At 46.1% G+C, this 19,603-nt stretch overlaps 1 protein-coding gene across 2 annotated transcripts in view; it reads left to right on the top strand.

Moving 5' to 3' along the window:
- CNPY1 (canopy FGF signaling regulator 1) overlaps nucleotides 1-19,603 on the top strand; it is a 64,516-nt gene that overhangs the window by 26,520 nt on the left and 18,393 nt on the right. For both annotated transcript variants that reach the window (XM_079947084.1, XM_079947083.1), the window contains exon 3: nucleotides 2,659-2,774. In XM_079947084.1, coding sequence (XP_079803210.1) covers nucleotides 2,659-2,774 — 116 coding nt within the window. The remainder of the gene's footprint in view (nucleotides 1-2,658; nucleotides 2,775-19,603) is intronic.

Raw genomic sequence — 19,603 nt, 5'->3', positions numbered from 1 at the left:
TTTGCCTTTAGAAAGAAACTTCACAAGCCATGGAAGACAGAATCCCAGCTGGCCCCTGTCCTGTCTTCTTTGGCCCTGAAACCAGAAGAAGCAGGCGGAGCAAATAAATTGTAAATAACATTTTTAAAAGCAAACAAACACAAATAAATTGTGAGTGGGACTTTTTATCTGCCTCTACATTCGGCACACAAAGTCCCCAAGTGCTGCCATCACAGGCCCGAGCAGCGGTAAAAATGTTGGCTTCTCTCAATTTGCACCATCAAGCCCTTGAATGAAATGGCTGTTGTCATCTGTGCCGTAGACTTTTCAGATGCTGCGCATGAGACTATTCTCATGCTCATAGCTTCTTTCCAAGAATTATTCTCAGGAGAAGGTACTATGGAGACACCCAGGCCCAGCTATATATTAATATTTTATAATCTCAAAGTGTTATTCTCTCTGTGTGTGTCTGCATGTATGGTAGTTTGGAATGCACTTTCCATGTAAACAACTCTCTTAATATTTCATCTCCCTCCTTTCTCCCCCCCCCCCCATGCATTCTACGGGCAATTTTTTTTATGATACGCAAATACATGATGGAATAGCCTGGGAAAAGATGCACCACCTCTGTACTGAGGCTTGGAGTGGGAGAGACCCTAATTTCGAAGGATTATTCGTTGCAGGGGAGGGGATGTTAAAGACCATGCATTTAAAGGAATTATTGAGTGCACCATTCCACAATGGAATTATCCATCCTTCCTCTGGGTGCAGCTGAATCTTTTCCAGCATAGCCCTGGGAGCTGTAAAAATAAATGTTTTGGCTGATCCAAACACTGGATTCGGTGCCTTGGTGTGCTATTTCATGGGCAGAATTGGCCATAAAGCCCGGTTTGCATGCCTGGCGGTGCTTCTTTAGCTTCTTAATTCTAACTTCTGCATTAGGCTTTTGTTTAAACGGGGATGACAAATGACGAAGAGAGTCCATAGTCCTTAACATCCTTAACACCTGTGAGTCCGCAGCTTGCTGGCAACCCCCACGATATTGTATTTCTCCTACAGCCACAGCTGGCAGAGGTATCTTGTTTTGTGAGAATTTCATTCCTCCTTTTTATGTCTTTAAACACACACACACACACACACACACATAGAGAGAGAGGGATATATTTCTTACCCCCATAATTTTTTCAGAAAACTATGGATATATGTTCTGTGTCTAAAAAGTGAATTTTTAATATTGCTGGCAAGTGGGAGAGAAAGATGGTCGTTCACTATTGTTTATCCCCAACACCTGGTCATTGCTGGGATGGCGCCTCTGACTGGGGAACTTTGAGGCAGATCATGTTAAGAGCTTCGCAGAGTAAAATAAAAGAAGCCTTCAATTGTGCCTGGAAACTACTTAGTAGCTAATTCAGCTCATTCAAAACTAGGGAGATATTCTAGGAACGTATCAAACATAAGGACATAGCATACCCTCCAACATTTCTCCGATGAAAAGAGGGATGTCGTATTCCATAAGAATTTTATTATTTATACCCCACCCATCTGACTGTGTTGCCCCAACCACTCTGGGCCGCTTTCAGCATATATAAAAACATGAAACATTCTTTTAAAAACCTCCCTATACAGCATGGGTATGCAAACTAAGGCCCAGGGGCCAGATCCAGCCCAAGTGCCTTCTAAATCCGGCCCATGGATGGTCCGGGAATCAGCATGTTTTTACATGAGTAGAATGTGTCCTTTTATTTAAAATGCATCTCTGGGTTATTTGTGGGGCCTGCCTGGTGTTTCTACATGAGTAGAATATGTGCTTTGGACTTTGGACATGCCTGTAAATCTCTCCTTGAGAAGGCAAAGAAGTTCAATTCTAGCGGAGAGGTTTCTATTCCTAACATTTGAGCAATGCTGGCACAATGTGATAATTTTCAGATGGTCTGATTACAATAGTGGGTGCCTACATAGCTTGTTGTCTATCAAGGCAAATGCAGCCAATCACACTTGTATTATAGGGCTGTTTACTTGACAACCTCCCTCCTTTCATGGTGCCAGACATGCAACAAACCCCTAGTAGGTCAGACACAAATAGGTGGTCACTGTTAGAGCAGTCCAGGGTCAAGATTGTAAGCCACCATCCAGTTAGAAGGGCCAGAGGTGAGTACAGTGGTACCTCAGGTTACATACGCTTCAGGTTACAGACTCCGCTAACCCAGAAATAGTGCTTCAGGTTAAGAACTTTGCTTCAGGATGAGAACAGAAATCATGCTCCGGCGGTCATGCTCCGGTGGCGCGGCAGCAGCAGGAGGCCCCATTAGCTAAAGTGGTGCTTCAGGTTAAGAACAGTTTCAGGTTAAGAACGGACCTCTGGAACGAATTAAGTACTTAACCCGAGGTACCACTGAGATACAGCTGGACTCAAGGTCCAGGGCAGTCCACAAACATCAGAGGGGAATGAGACAGGTACACAGACAAGGCTAGCTAGAAGGTCAGGTCCCAAAAGGAAGGGACTGCTTAAAGGATAAGGAGGAGAAGGAACTGTCCAGGATAGATGGGCAAGAACAGGAAACTTCTGTTTGGATAGACCTTGTTCCTCTGCAAAAATGTGCATGCTGTATTTTTACTACTGCGGTTTCCACAGTGGTAGTGATGTGTCCTTTTTATGTGTGTTTCTGTTTCCCACCCCAGCATGCAAGGCCCTTGCTGATGAGCTGGCCTACGACATCAAGAAAATAGGTCCAAAGAGGACTGTGAATTCGGGGACATTTCGGCTCAACCCTGATGGCACGAGAGGAAAGAAAAAGGTAAGAGGGAGAGGCATGGAGGTACGTAATAATTGCCAGCATGTGCAATTACCAACCACTTATCCAAACAGCGGTTGGTCTCTTAATCTTCTAACCTTTTCCTTGGTAAGACCAGCAGCCAGTAAATTGCTTCTCTTTCCTCTGGGAGCCAAAGTAATCTATGAGCTTGAAATTGAGGTATTTTTTTCCAGGACCTTTTATTTTTGGAGGTGGGCTTTTAAATGTTGAGAGGGTAGTATTGTTCCATTGCTAGACTGTTTCTTTTTCTTTTTTAATATAGACAATCAGAACCATACAAGGCGCTGAGAGAGTGTGTGGAGGAGGGATGAGATGGAGTAGAAGTCTCTACTCAAAGTCAGCTCTCATGGGCAGTTTTCCCCAGTCATGAGAGTCTTAAGATCTTATCCCTGGGCAATTTGTTCAATTTATTCTGCTCACCATGAATGTCTTCTGTTCATGCACCTCTTGAAGAACGTTGGTTGAGAACTGGAAGCAAGGCCCTGAATTTGTCCCAGTGGGCAAGAGGGTTATGACCAGTTTATAAAATGAGTTGCAAATGGCTGGTTCATTTCAGTTTGTGAAAGATGTAAGAATAGCAACAATATCGAAGGAAATCAAAAGAAAATTATACATGGCCCATCGTAACATTTTTGTTGAGACAAGCCTAACCAGACATGGAGACTGTTTACGTGTGTGTGTGTGTGTGTGTGTGTGTATTCTTTACTGAAAGATAAAAAGTAATGTGTATATAATTGTAAGTGCACAGGGTCAAATAAGACATGAAAAGGGGTGGCAGAGAAAAAGGAAAAGGGAAGAAATGACACCCATATACAATACAAAAAAACCCAGGACTTATAAATATTGCAAGATTGTTATTTAACCTATTACAGTGTTTATAGAAATGAATTCCAAATATCAGTTTTCGCTTATCACTGATTTTAATTATTATTCAAATGTTTAAAATAGTTATATTGTTTCATTCTTTTGGTAAACTGCTTGAGGTTTTGTTTTGCATTTTTTTTACAGTCAAGTGGTATATAAATTTTATGAAATAAATAAATACAGTGCCAGATCTACAAATTTTGCCTTAGGAGGCAAAGGCCTGCCTTGATGTCCCTCACTCAGCTGCTGAGAGCAGTTGCCAGAGGGACAGGAGATGAAGGCAATAAAGTCTTACTTTGTGTCCCATGATGTCATGGACTGGTTGGACACAAAGGAATGGTGGGAGGAACCAGCTGGGGAACCACCAAGGTAAGAAGGCTCATAGGCAGGGGATTGGTGGTAGGACGACAATGAGTGGTCAGAGAGAAAGGAGGGGAAAGACTGCGAAGAGGGGTTGTCAGAAGCTGAAGGGGTAACAGGCTTAGTGAGCTGGGAGTGTTTGTGGCAGGCAGAAGGCAAGGATCATAGGCAGAAGTTGAAGCAGGGGAGGCCAAGAGGCAGAGATGGGTCAGACTGGTGAAGAATCATGAGTGTCTCCCCCTCCTGATGTGACAAGCTCCCCTCCCCACTTGTCTCCAGAACCAGAAGAGGCATAAAAAAAGGTGGAGGAGAGGTTGGCTTTAGGCAGGCACAGTCTCCGATTGCTTGGGGAAAACCCTGGAGAGGAGGGGACTTAGACTGCTGTGGAGAGGTGGGGACATTCAGTCTTGGCAACTGATTCATGGGGCAAGACCTACCAAGCATGAGCTGCTGTGCTCATTAGGCCTGACACTCAGCCAAGTGTCATCGGAGCGTGACTCCTCCTTTATGTCCCTGCTGGTTCAATGGGAATACAAAGACGGCCTCAGCCCAGTATATCTGAAGGAGCGTCTCCACCCCCATCGTTCTACCCAGACACTGAGGTCCAGCGCCAAGGGCCTTCTGGCGGTTCCCTCACTGCGAGAAGCCAAGTTACAGGGAACCAGGCAGGCGGACTTCTCGGTAGTGGCACCCTCCCTGTGGAACGCCCTCCCACCAGATGTCAAAGAGAACAACAACTACCAGACTTTTAGAAGACATCTGAAGGCAGCCCTGTTTAGGGAAGCTTTTAATGTTTGATGTATTACAGTATTTTAATATTTTTTTGAAAGCCGCCCAGAGTGGCTGGGGAAGCCCAGCCAGATGGGTGGGGTATAAATAATATATTTTTAAATTATTATTATTATTATTATTATTATTATTATTATTATTATTATTATTATTCTTCGAACAGCCAGGCCCTTATAATGATGCAAGCACTCTGTAGGCCTATGGTACATTCTTGGTGGCTCCTTGGTGACATTCCTGGCCTGGTTCTTTTTATCAGAAGAGGTGGGTGGGTTTCAGAGAGGGAGTCTCTCCCAGCCCTACCTGGCTATGCTGAGGACTGAGTCTGGGATCTTCTGCTCTACCCCTGACCTATGGTCCTTCCCCAATCACCAGAGGTTGTACCAGGGGGCAGAAGCTATTTAAGAAATTATCTTCTGAACTGGGGTGGCAGGGGATGGTTGACAAAAGCTAAGCATGTAGCAACTGACTCCGTGTCTGCGTGGTTGGAGTTTGGTGTGTGTATGTATACAAGCTCACATGTGGCCATCATGGAGTCATGTTGGTTAACCAAAGAAAGGTCTGATACTAACTGGCTGGAGGAGGAGGGAGGAAGTAAAACCTGAGAAAAATAATCTACAGGTAGAATAAATCAGTGGGGGAGGAATAAGTTGCCTTGCTGTCTGCCCCTTCTTTCCGCACTAGGTCAGGTAACTTATTGCAGGTCTTGTTGTTTTACTTCCAATATGGCTATAAGTTTGTGTGACATGTCTGGCAGATTATGTGTCCCCCAAAAGAGATTGCAATCCAATATTAATCATGCAAAAGAGCCACATGGAACTGTGTTTTTTCTCTTCTGCCCAGGACCCACCATCTACCTGTCAATCCACCGAGCCCTCTTTAAATAAATGTTTGTTTTGTTTTATTAGATTTTGTACCTGCCCATCACAGTGAGCTCCCAGGGTGTGCTATAAGAATAAAATATATACGGATAAAATAAAGGCCCAGTTTCAACATTGTATGGGGCAGACCTCCTGATAAGAGACCTACTCCTGTAGGGCACAGTGATTGATTGGGCATATATAGGGCAAAGTACTCTTTGGGGTATCCTGCCCCCAAGCTGTATTGGGCTTTGCACATTAGGGCCAGCACCTTGAACTCAGCTTGATAGCTAAATGCTGACATGATGGAGAGAGTTTGGGTTACATCCAACCAAATTCTACTCAGAGCAGGCCTATTGAAATTAATGGACTTACGTTGGTCATCACCACTAATGTTGCTGGGTCTACCCTTTGTCGTCGTTTAGTCATTTAGTCGTGTCCTACTCTTCGTCACCCCATGGACCAGAGCACGCCAGGCACTCCTGTCTTCCACTGCCTCCTGCGGTTTGGTCAAACTCATGCTGGTAGCTTTGAGAACACTGTCCAACCATCTCGTCCTCTGTCGTCCCCTTCTCCTTGTGCCCTCCATCTTTCCCAACATCAGAGTCTTTTCCAGGGAGTCTTTTCTTCTCATGAGGTGACCATAGTATTGTAGGCTTAGCTTCAGGATCTGTCCTTCCAGTCAGCACTCAGGGCTGATTTCCTTAAGGATGGAGAGGTTTGATCTTCTTGCAGTCCATGGGACTCTCAAGAGTCTCATCCAGCACCAGAATTCAAAAGCATCAATTCTTCGGCGATCAGCCTTCTTTATGGTCCAGCTCTCACTTCCATACATCACTACTGGGAAAACCATAGCTTTAACTATACGGACCTTTGTTGGCAAGGTGATGTCTCTGCTTTTTAAGATGCTGTCTAGGTTTGTCATTGCTTTTCTCCCAAGAAGCAGGCGTCTTTTAATTTCGTGACTGCTGTCACCATCTGCAGTGATCATGGAGCCCAAGAAAGTGAAATCTCTCACTGCTTCCATGTCTTCCCCTTCTGTTTGCCAGGAGGTGATGGGACCAGTGGCCATGATCTTTGTTCTTTTGATATTGAGCTTCAGACCATATTTTGCGCTCTCCTCTTTCACCCTCATTAAAAGGTTCTTTAATTCCTCCTCACTTTCTGCCATCAAGGTTGTGAAACCTTTCCCTGGGCATAGTATTCTGTTTCTAGTGTTTGGGTGGGATTGCATCATGCAGGCAGGAAATGATGAAACTGAAAGCTGAGAATGAAGCTGCATCTGCAACAGGGCTAACAACATCTCTTTAAAACAGGAAGCGTCTTCCAGCAATACATTTCAAGTTGCCCAATGAATACGTCTGTGAGATATAAGGGAAAGACAGCAGTTTGACAAATCTAGTTTCTGCCCATCTAGTCACCTCGGCCAAAGTGACATTTATGATTGTCCCCTCCAGATTCAGCATTCCTGATAGGGAGATATATCATACCATCTAACCTACAAATGTCTCCTCTGACTGATGGTGGCTCTTCGGCAGATCTTTCTTTTCCATCACCTGCTCTCTGAGTCAGGAACTGAAGCTGGGACTTCCTGCATTCAGAGCATGCACCCTTTTGCTGATCTATCCTTGTCCCTCTCTTCCCTCAAGAGAGAATCAGGTTGAGCCTGGGTATGGCAGGACAAAGGCCAGTCTATGCAACCTATCACTCAAGTAGCATCTTTTAAAGCAATCGCATACTGTTTTGCCAATTAACTCTGCAGATTCTTTAAAGGATCTTCAGTAGTCAAGGGAAAAGATATTTTTATTTCAACCGAGTAGGACAACCTTCTTAAACAGTAACAAAAACAAAACCCCTCAAACAGGAAACCTCCTTAAACCTTCTTACACGGTAATACAAAACCCTCTACCACCAAGAAATAACCCCAAAGGAACATTTTCAAAGAAACAATTCCCCCCACCAGACCTTGACCCAAATACAACACCAGATCTAACCGTGGGAAGCCACAGCCATCATCCTCTTCCTCCTGACCACATTGCCATTCACTATCTGTTCCTGCCTCAACCAGGTGGGCCACCTGTGGCAATTGGGGCTCCTCATCAGGGCAATCAAGGCCCAGCAGGGCCACCCTCAAGGGCAGGAGTGCTCCTGCAAGGACTCACAGAAAGGGCTGGCTGTATAAGGCCAAACCTACACCACCTCAATTTGTCCTTGCACATTTTCCACTATACATACCACTTTTAAGTGTCATGACTTCCCCCAGAGAATCCCGGGAACCATACTTTGTTAAAGGCGCTGGGAGTTGTAGGGTCTCCTAACATCTCTCTCGGTAACTTTTTCCCTTCGCAATGTAACTCTTTTGAGGTTCTTTAGAAATAATCAATGTTGATTATGGTTCTTTCTCCCTCTCTCCTCTTTTTTTTTTCTTCTCTGTTTTTCCTTTTTCTTAAAAACTGTAAACTGCAGCAGAAAATAAAGTGAAGCCATTGCCGTCATGCAGCCCACCTGAGGTCAGGTCCCACCTGCTGAAGACCACTGAGCAAAACCCCTGCCTGTCAGCCTTCAGCATCTGGGCTCATTGCACTCCCGAGTCCTCAGTCTCCTAGCACAGGAGATGTAGCAAAGGCCATCGCTGCTTGACATTCAGGGTCAAGTCGCAAATGGGTTGGCCAGTGCTTCCCACTAGTGGTGAAAGTGATTCTTCACTTTGAAGTTCAGATAAAACCCACTTGCGATGCTTGAAGGCAGTTCAGTGGTACCAGTTTTTAAAATTATTTGGTGTGCTCCAGAATAGCCAGAAAGTGTTTTGTTTTTTTAAAAAAATTGTGGTTGCAGACATATAGGGATCTAACTCTATTTTTAAAAATTGTTTTCACAAGATGCAGATGAATATTTCTCACCCCGTCCTTCACCATAAAGCCCCAAGGTGGATTATAACAATTAAATATACAATTATAAAAGCAGATTAAATCATTCCGGTGATAAAATGAGTGGATAAGACATCTTTAGCTGCTGATTCATCACAACTAAAAGCACATTTAAAGCAAAAAACCCCCAAAACAACCCAAGCAAACCCACATAACAGACACACATGACAGCACCTGACTGTAATGAGCTACCAAATAAAACCAGTGTAGATTAATTCAACTCAAATTTGAACAAACAGCATATTTTGTCTTCCTAGTAAGTTACTCGAAGTTGCTTAACTCTCCTAATTTATTAAACCCTTATCCCCACAGGAGGTATTCAAACAAAAACAACTGCAATTCAGACACATTTGAATCCAGGTATTTATTAAGAATAATGAACATTTGGATCTGCTGGGAAATATGAAATCCCCCTGTCACTTCAAATTCTACCACCCACGTTCTATTACATGAGTTTCCCAAAGGGCTCGCTTCAAACTTCAGCATTTTGGGGAGTGATGAGGCAAACCAACATTTTATCTTGTAGCATAAATTACTAATGCCAATATCAATTCTTTGAGTAGCAGTCCTCAAGGAAGGAGGGAGGGAATGGAATATCATGCAAGTGAGCTGAACAGGAGCACTCAATACTCTACATCAAGACCCCTAAGTGTGGGAAGAACCCAAAACAGCCGGGGGGGCGCTGAGCATGCTCAGTGGGCAAGGGGAATGCTCACTGACTGGTGGGTGGCGTGGAATTGAGTGGTTGGCGTGGCCCTTGTCATCCTCCGTCACCACATGAGTACTTCCTACACCAACCTCTCCACCCCCATTTCCAGTTTTCCCTGGTGTGTCCCAGTCCCAGCCACACCCCTCGCCACGATCCTCTTTCTCCTCCCTGTTGTCCTTCCGGTTCATGACAATTGTCCATTGCACTTGCAGTCCATTGCAGTTCTCATCATGCAAACATCATGCGCCTGTGGTCAGTGTATTGTGTGAACAAGCCAGAGGTGGCCATATGCAAGAGATTCCAGAACATAAGCAGAAACTTCATGGTCTGAGGCTAGGATCTACCTTTGTGAGTTACCGTATACAGTAATACCTCATATTACGTTTGCTTCATGTTACGTTTTTTCAGGTTGCGTCCCACGGTGACCCGGAAGTACCAGAAAGGGTTACTTCCGGGTTTTGCCACTCGCACATGCACAGACACGCAAAATCACGTCACACACATGTGCAGAAGCGGTCAATCACAACCTGCGCATGCGCAGACACGCCGCTGTGGGGTACGTTCCTTTCATGTTGCAAACGGGCCTCCAGAATGGATCCCACTCGCAACCAGAGATACCACTGTACTTTTAAGAACACAACTCGCTCCCATGGAAAATATGATGTGGGAGTTGTAATTTTGGACTATGACTAGGGATCCCTGGATTCAAGACCCCAACCCCAACCATCAATAGGGAACAGAAGTAATGCTGTTTGTGATGGTGGGTTCTGTACTTGGTCTTCATTGGGCTGTTTTGAGGGTTTTCTACCCTTAGGGCATTTCCCCTTAAATGTTGGGTGTTTTCGTTAGTTTGTTTTTATAATTTTGCAATTCAGCAAATGGTAGAATTCTCCCAAGTCTGCTAATAGGACTTTTTTTTTCCAGCCAGAGCTCACTGACGGTCATCTCTGGCCCCTCTCAGGTGGGCGCCATTGCCATTCTAAGAGAACAAGGGAGAGGTTCATGGTGAGCTCCAGCACATCTTTGTCTAGAAAAATAGCACTGTTCATAGTCCATTTCTCTTGTGGAAGCGCATCCATATTACCTATAACAGTAATGTCTCACTCTGAATGTAACCGACCTGTGTGAAAGGACTCTATTATTTGAAAACAGAGACACCATGTGTACTTTTGTTACCTAAGGAATCCTTTAATTAAAGCATATTTTTAAAAAGAAATAAATAGAGAAAATGATTTGTTTGTCCATTTACCAGTGTTCTCTCCCTCTGTCCTTCCCTCTCATTGTCTCCTTCATGAAGTTGTTTTCAATGTTTAAATCAATCATTTGACTCTGTTTATTTCAGCAAAGGACTTAATTCTTCGGAGATATGTGCCTGGTCCCCAAAGGCTAGGATACGAACATGACCTTTGGTACCTGTAAATGTTGTGCAAGAAAGCTGGGTTTCCTGACAGCTGTGGTGATAATCCCCTTTGTCTCTCTTAAGTGATAGCTGATAAGTCTGTGCAGAATTTGTTTGCTGTATTTCTTTCTCCACAAGGTTAAATTACTCCGGGGGGGGGGGGCAATGTGGAAAAATACAAGATTTTCCCTCAAAAAAGAACTTATTTTGGAAGGGAGTTGAGTCATTGTTTCAATCAGGTTTAGCTAAAAGTGAAGGGGGGAGGAGAGAGAGAGAAAAAAGAGGTTCACAGGCCTGCTTTGGAAAATAAAAGTCCTTTCAACAGAGAGGCTAGGAGCGAAATGTACCACAGTAAACGCAAAGTGACTTTTTTGCCATTTTCCCCTCACAGCAATGTGTTTACCTGAATAGCTGCTGCTAGAAGAAAACACATACATTTTTTTAAAAGGGAAGGACTGTAGGAATCAAATGTCCTTGACACACATGATGTTTTAGGCGTGGTGGAAAATGCCTCTGCCATGCTCCGCACAGGGCAAAGGTGTGTGCAGAGAAGGGTCACTTTAACTGCCTGCCTGAAGCAGCTGAGAATTAGTTCCCAAGGACTATTGTTGGGATTTTTTTTAAGACGCAGATTCGTTCTGTTTTCTCAAGTGTGATAGTTTCGGAGTCCACGCCTGAAGACTTTTCTAGATCATACTTATTCTTCTTGGCGTTTTTTGGCATTCACATTTGATGGTGAGACGTTCCAAATGAGAATATTGTAGCAAAAAATGTGCATCTACTCTGTGTTTGGAATCTGAGGCTCTGGTGAAGAACGCAGGTTACAGATTAGTCTTAAAGTATGCACATTATCTGCCCTCTTCCAGTTAGTGGTATACATTGCAAGGTCCCTTCCTGGCTTAGAATGTGGAAGAACCCCTTTGTTGCCGATTCGTATTTATGTATGTCTACGGATGGGATATGTATTCTCTTTTCCACCCTGTTCTGTTCTTCCACCTGAAGCCCTTTTCCATCCATCCAGAATAGCATTAAATGACAGAGTCCACTGCACTGCACTTTATTGTATCTGTCTCTCCCTCCACCCACCCCCGGCTAGTATAGAAGGACGGATGAATGGGGTCATGCGCCAAGTCCCCTGCAGTTAACCATTATTTTTGGTGAATAAAGGATGGTTAAGGTTGAGTGGAATGTCAGCAAACCTTTCATCCCTCTTCCTTTCAGCTGTCTGTGTTCATACCCACAAGCCATACAAAGTTTCCTGGCTTGGTTTTCACATACGTGGCCAGCTGGCTCCTTCTGCATAATGCCTGCGAGTTTTCTTGGCAGGGCCCGGCACGTTTTGGACTCCATAGCTGCAGAGATTTCTACTTTGGTGCAAGTCACTGTAGGTCTGGCCTCTCCCCCCTTGTGTTTTAGAAGGCAGTGCCTGTGACCGCTCATACATCGTTACAGCGCAGACGTTTGATTTCCAAAATAGTGTTCCTTTCAGGCTGAAGGTGGAATTGGATAGGGCAAGGCCAGGCTGAGCCTGTCAGAATTAGGCCAGTCAGGTCTGGGTGGAGTCTACATACATACGTGTGTGTGTGTGTGAGAGAGAGAGAGAGAGAGAGAGAGAGAGAGAGTGAGAGAGAGAGAGAGAGAGAGAGAGAGAGAGAGAGAGAAACGGATTCTGAAGAATGCTGGTTTTCCAGTACTAGTCAGCTGCTAGAATGGAGTTTTATTTATAAAATAATGGTTGAGTATTTTAGATAAATAACACATTTCAGCTGTCTGTTTCTATCAGTGGCATAAGAAGAATAAAAGGGTAAAGGGGACCCCTGACCATTAGGTCCAGTCGTGGCCGACTCTGGGGTTGCAGCGCTCATCTCGCTTTATTGGCCGAGGGAGCTGGCGTACAGCTTACGGGTCATGTGGCCAGCATGACTAAGCTGCTTCTGCCGAACCAGAACAGTGCACGGAAACGCCGTTTACCTTCCTGCCAGAGTGGTACCTATTTATCTACTTGCTCTTTGATGTGCTTTTGAACTGCTAGGTTGGCAGGAGCAGGGACTGAGCAACGGGAGCTCACCCCGTCACGGGGATTTGAACCTCCGACCTTCTGATCTGCAAGTCCTAGGCTCTGTGGTTTAACCCACAGCGCCACCCGCGTCCCTCATAAGAAGAATGCAATGTATCAAAGGACTGGTTGCAAAAGGGATGAAACATCCACACTGGGAGATACTGTGTTACAATTGTTGGGTATCTCTTGTACCCTTGATGTGGTTTAGTCTGTGCACTCCTTGTTCACCACATATAGGTGCTGAATTAGAGAGCTTGGCCGATGTGCAACATTTGCGATGCAAAAAGCACCTGGGAATTACCACCAGAAATGGTGTTCATGTGCTGGGGGAGCTGGGGGAGTCCTTAATTTGCACCACTTCCAGGATGAGTAAATATCCCAGCTAAAATTGGATGCGATACCAAAAAATATGAAAAGTGGGAGAAGGAACTGTGGTTCTAGGAATAGCTAGCACTTCCACCAGAACTCTGTGCTTACCTGTCTGTAGTCTGTCAAATGTTGGGAAAGCAAAAAGACTTTCCTGGTGTGACACAAATAGTATTCCTTCCTGAATACCAGCTCTTCTTCCTTTGAAGTCCCTCAAAAGTGATTCTTCCTGCAGTTTCACAAACATACAGCGTTCATTTTTGCACAGTTGTATCTTTTCCTGTGAGAGTCAAACAAAATAATTTTATAAAGGACAGTCTCTGAGAATGACAGGCAAGCACTACCAAGCAAGACCTGGGGGGAGCCTCTTTTGTGGGGGGCGGGGATGGTGCAAACACTAGGTTTACGTTTGGCTTGGCGGCAGCTCAACAAACCAACAGGCACCACCAACCCTCTGAAGCGACACCATTGCTCTGTAGGCAAGACCTAAGGCTACCTCTGCATGGAAGCTTTTTGTGTTTGTGTTTCTGCTTTTGCTAAATAGGAGACATGGGTACAATGGATGTAGTATGGGAAAGCATGAGAGAGCCCCTCTGGACATAGTTTTCTTGTGGGAATATTCTACAAGATATCATTGATGGAAAAGTGCATTGATAGTGGATTTCTTCTACTAAGACTGTCCACACATTCCACTTTTATTAGTTTTGTGATGGTTCCTCAGTGGTATTGCATTATTGCCACCTGGATAGGCAACCTTGCGCTATAAAGGTAAAGGTAAAGGTACCCCTGAACGTTAGGTCCAGTTGCGGACAACTCTGGGGTTGCATGCTCATCTCGCACTATAGGCCGAGGGAGCCGGCATTTGTCCGCAGACAGCTTCTGGGTCATGTGGCCAGCATGACTAAGCCACTTCCAGCGAACCAGAGCAGCACACGGAAACGCCATTTACCGGAGCAGTCCCTATTTATCTACTTGCACTTTGATGTACTTTCGAACTGCTAGGTTGGCAGGAGCAGGGACCGAGCAACGGGAGCTCACCCTGTTGCAGGATTTGAACTGCCGACCTTCCGATCAGCAAGCCCTAGGCTCTGTGGTTTAGACCATAGTGCCACCCTATACAAGCACTATACTGCAACAAAAACAGGACTAGCCCATGCCACCCACCAATACAAACCTGGAACATCCATGCTTTAAGACATTGCAGAATTTTAGCAGGAAATTAAGGTACACGCAGTGACTGGAAACACAGACCCTCCAAGTGTCCCTATTTTCCAGGGACATTCCTGATTTAGAGAAGCCATCCTGGTTTTGGATTTGATCCCAGAATGTCCCACTTTACCTTAGGATGTCCCTATTTTCATTCGAGAAATGTTGGAGGGTATGGAGTTATCCAGCCCTGGAACCATCTGAAGGCAATCCTGTATAGGGAAGTTTTTTTAATGTTTAGTGTTTTGTTATGTTTTTATATATGTTGGAAGCTGCTCAGAGTGGCTGGGGCAAGCCAGTAAGATGTGTGGGGTATAAATAGTAAATTCTGGAATGGGACATCCCTATTTTCATTGGAGAAGTGTCAGAGGGTATGGAAACGAAGCAGTGTGTCTGCCCCAAAACCTTTGCAGATGCAAACAGTGTTGAAAGCAGAACTGCGTATCACCTCCTTGATTCCATCACAAGTGCGTATGCATGATAAAAAAGACAGCTGGAGGGCCCTTTAAGTGTTCTACATCAAGTGGTATTTTCGTTTCCTGTTCCTGTTCCTGTTTGATTTTGCAAAGTTTTTTGCAGATAAAGTCGCTCAGATTCGGGAAGAGGTAGACGCCACCGTGGGAGCAGGGCCGGGGCGGGAGAGTGCTAGAGTCCTGTCTAGTCAAATTGCATGGGATCAATTCCAATCTGTTACCTCCGAGGATGTGGACAGGCTGCTTGGACGAGTGAAACCAACCACCTGTCTCCTTGATCCTTGCCCATCCTGGCTTATAAAAGCTAGCCGGGAAGGACTGGGCGATGGGCTTCGTGGGGTGGTGAATGCTTCCCTCCGTGAGGGAGCCTTCCCAGACCCGCTGAAAGAGGCGGTTATCAAACCACTTCTTAAAAAACCATCTTTAGATGCGGCCACGATGGCCAGCTATCGCCCAGTCTCAAATCTTCCATTCTTGGGCAAGGTGATTGAGCGAGTGGTTGCTGAACAACTCCAGGCACGCCTGGAAGAAGCGGACCATTTGGATCCCTTCCAATCGGGATTCAGGCCTCATCATGGGACTGAAACTGCCTTGGTCGCACTGGTTGATGATCTCCGGCGGGCTAGGGACAAAGGTGAGAGCTGTTTCCTAGTTCTGCTGGATCTCTCAGCGGCGTTTGATACCATCGACCATAACATCCTTCTGGACCGTCTTGAGGGGCTGGGAGCTGGGGGCACTGTCCTACAGTGGTTCCGCTCCTTCCTCCTGGGCCGTGTTCAGAAAGTGGTGGTGGGGGATGAGTGTTCAGACCCCTGGGCTCTCACTTGTGGGGTGCCTCAGGGTTCTGTCCTCTCCCCCATGCTTTTCAACATTTACATGCAGCCGCTGGGAGAGATCATCAGGGGGTTTGGGCTGGGTGTTCATCAGTATGCGGATGATACCCAGCTCTACCTCTCTTTCAAATCAGAACCAGTGAAGGCGGTGAAGGTCCTGTGTGAGTGTCTGGAGGCGGTTGGAGGATGGATGGCGGCTAACAGATTGAGATTGAATCCTGACAAGACAGAAGTACTGTTTCTGGGGGACAGGAGGCGGGCAGGTGTGGAGGACTCCCTGGTCCTGAATGGGGTAACTGTGCCCCTGAAGGACCAGGTGCGCAGCCTGGGAGTCATTTTGGACTCACAGCTGTCCATGGAGGCACAGGTTAAATCCGTGTCCAGGGCAGCTGTGTACCAGCTCCATCTGGTACGCAGGCTGAGACCCTATCTGCCTGTGGACTGCCTCGCCAGAGTGGTGCATGCTCTGGTTATCTCCCGCTTGGATTACTGCAATGCACTCTACGTGGGGCTACCTTTGAAGGTGACCCGGAAACTACAACTAATCCAGAACGCAGCAGCCAGACTGGTGACAGGGAGCGGCCACCGAGACCATATAACACCGGTCTTGAAAGACCTACATTGGCTCCCAGTACGTTTCCGAGCACAATTCAAAGTGTTGGTGCTGACCTTTAAAGCCCTAAACGGCCTCGGTCCAGTATACCTGAAGGAGCGTCTCCACCCCCATCGTTCTACCCGGACACTGAGGTCCAGCACCAAGGGCCTTCTGGCGGTTCCCTCACTGCGAGAAGCCAAGTTACAGGGAACCAGGCAGAGGGCCTTTTCGGTAGTGGCGCCCTCCTTGTGGAATGCCCTCCCACCAGATGTCAAAGAGAACAACAACTACCAGACTTTTAGAAGACATCTGAAGGCAGCCCTGTTCAGGGATGCTTTTAATGTTTGATGTATCATAGTATTTTAATATTCTTTTGGAAGCCGCCCAGAGTGGCTGGGGAGGCCCAGCCAGATGGGCGGGGTATAAATAATAAATTATTATTATTATTATTATTATAGAAGAACCAAATGAATCCCTATACAAACCGAGAGGATGCTCCAGAACCTCCTACTATAAAATGAAGAAATTGGGGGTAGAGCTATAGTGTCTGTGGGAACAGGCACAGCGACTTCCCTTTGAGCTGTCCTGTTCTGTCCCGCGGTCTGTCTGCACGGACAGCCTGCTCTGCCCACACGGGACCTTCTCATCTTCAGGGAATACAAATTCAGGGGCAACAGGTATTCTGCATAGCTTCCAAAGACGACGAAAAGGAAAACCTTTTTGGTTTCTTAAAAAAAAACTTGTGTGCCATTGTTTAAAACTAAAGCTACTTGAAACATAATGAGATGTGATGTGTGCGTGATTTTCCTGTTGCTGGTTTTACACATCACGTGCTGCGTCTCCCGAACTTCCTTGCTTGGGGGGCAGGTTTGGTCTAGCAGCAGTTCTTTGTGGGGATGCAGGAGTGGCACAGCCACACCAGAGACTGTCAGTTTTAGGCACTCGGAAGAATCCCAGGGATTTGGCACATCTGCTGCTCCCCCGAAGCCTCTGCATGGAAGCACCCTGAGGAGGATCTCAAGATGTCAAAAAGCACTTTCCTGCATCTGAAGGTTGCTCCAGGCCTCTCAAAGAAGTTCACCGTTATACTTCCAGGAGAGGAAAGTCAGAAGCGGGGTGGGTAGGGGGCAGGGAATAGTTTTGTATTTTGATTGCTATGCTTTTCCTTTGATTGTCTGCTTATTATTCACATGTTGGGCAATTTTAGAATGTCCATTAGAGAATGTAAGCAATATGTTAATCAGCCAGTGTACAACACACAGGAAAGGAGCCGCTAACTAAACTGATTTTTAGCTGAAGTAGACAGTGCTGCATATGATTTAATTGGGGGAGGTAGGAGGTTGTGTTGGACAATACTTTGGGGGGGGTTTCAGTGACTGAATACATAAGATTAGCTACAAGTTAAGAAAATGTACTACAGTGGTACCTCAGGTTAAGAACTTAATTCATTCTGGAGGTCCATTCTTAACCAGAAACTGAAGCACCACTTTAGCTAATGGGGCTCCTGCTGCCGCCACACCACCGGAGCACGATTTCTGTTCTCATCCTGAAGCAAAGTTCTTAACCCGAGGTAGCATTTCTGGGTTAGCGGAGTCTGTAACCTGAAGCGTCTGTAACCTGAGGTACCACTGTAAATGTATTAAGTAGTCAAAGGGAAGCACCTTTAAGTTTCAACGATTTCTGCAGGGGACGTAAAAATGACTTTCTTCAGTTGAGATCAAGAAGATTTAAGCAAACTTCACTTCTAGCTGCCTATCGCCACTTTCTGAAACTGGCATGGGCAGCCTGATCCTATCGGTCGCCACACTGGGACACTGACTCATAGAAACCAGGAGAGTCCTTGTGTTTCTGCTGTGGCTGAATCCGAGTGCGAGTCCTGGCACAGCAGAAGGCACCATTATCACTGTGGTGACATTGCTGTTCCCCATTCCCCATGTAGGCGACTAACAAACACCATTTCTGGAGCCATGTGTGATGTTCTGTGGACTTCCTTCGGTGAGCGCAGCTGTGCTAAAACAGTTGTGATGATAGCCACACAATTAGCAACTGCATTTCCCCCAGCCGCAAAGTAAATAGCTGCAAGGTGGGAGCTGGTGTCCCAATTCATCAAGGAGTAAATCCCCTTCTCCTTTCCCTTGGGCCTGATCTGGATTGCCTCCATAACTGCTATTGACTCAAAACAACAATGTCAAGGAGGCAATCCTAACCCTAATCCTAGCTTCTGCCCCCCACACAGAGACACACAGACACACTACTGCCAGTAAAGGGTGTTCCAGAAGGGTGGTGCAGAAGGGAGCTGGCCATGCAGACTCTTGGAGATGAGCCCAGTTTGGGCCCCTGTGCTATGATAGCTTGGCGCTGGCGCAGCAAGAAAATGCTGAAAATCCACCTCCTGGCTTGTTTGACGTGGTAGTCTGTATCGCCTGGCATTAGCTCTCCAAGGTTTGGGCCACTGTTGTCCAACCCTAACTGAAGACACTGCAGAGTCAACCTGGAACATCCTGCCTGCAAAGTGTGCCCTACGGAGCTGCAGCCCTGCCAAGACGGCTTGCACTTCCAGAGGCACACCTTGAGTGGATTTTTAGTCACCTAGGAAGGCTTAAAAAAAAGGTTTACAGATGCATCCAGTGAGTTCCCTGTGAACAAATTCACACTGCCTAATAATAATAATAATAATAATTTATTATGTGTACCCCGCCCATCTGGCTGGGCTTCCCCAGCCACTCTGGGTGGCTTCCAACAAAGATTAAAAATACATTAAAATGTCACACATTAAAAACTTCCCTGAACAGGGCTGCCTTCAGATGTCTTCTAAAGGTCAGGTAGTTGTTTATCTCTTTGACATCTGATGGGAGGGCGCTCCACAGGTTGGGTGCCACCACCGAGAAGGCTTGGTTCCCTGTAGCTTTGCTTCTCGCAGTGAGGGAACCGCCAGAAGGCCCTCAGCGCTGGACCTCAGTGTCCGGGCGGAACGATGGGGGTGGAGACGCTCCTTCAGATATACTGGGCTGAGAGAGCTTGATTCACTTCACCAAGCAAGCTGTTCAGCTCTCCTCCAGAAGACGAGAGGAAGTATACTGATTCAGACCACTCAAATTCCATTGTGCTTGTTGTGGTCTGCACAGACTGGCAGCAGCTTCTCAAGGTTTCAGCTGGGAGTTCCCCCCCCCCCAGCATTGCCTTTTATTACCTTCATATCTCACCTTTCCACCAAAGGAGCTCACGTGCCATCCATGGTTCTTCCCTCCCCCCTTTTGTCCTCACAACCCTGTGAGGTAGGTTAGGCTGAGGGAGAATACTGGGCCCAAGGTCACCCAGTGAGTGGGGATCATAACCCAGGTCTCCCAAGTCCAGCACTCAAAACACTGTCTCAC

This window comes from Podarcis cretensis (assembly GCF_951804945.1).
Source record: "Podarcis cretensis genome assembly, chromosome: 12".
In the NCBI taxonomy this organism is placed as follows: domain Eukaryota; kingdom Metazoa; phylum Chordata; class Lepidosauria; order Squamata; family Lacertidae; genus Podarcis; species Podarcis cretensis.
This window is presented reverse-complemented; position numbering and strand designations above follow the sequence as displayed.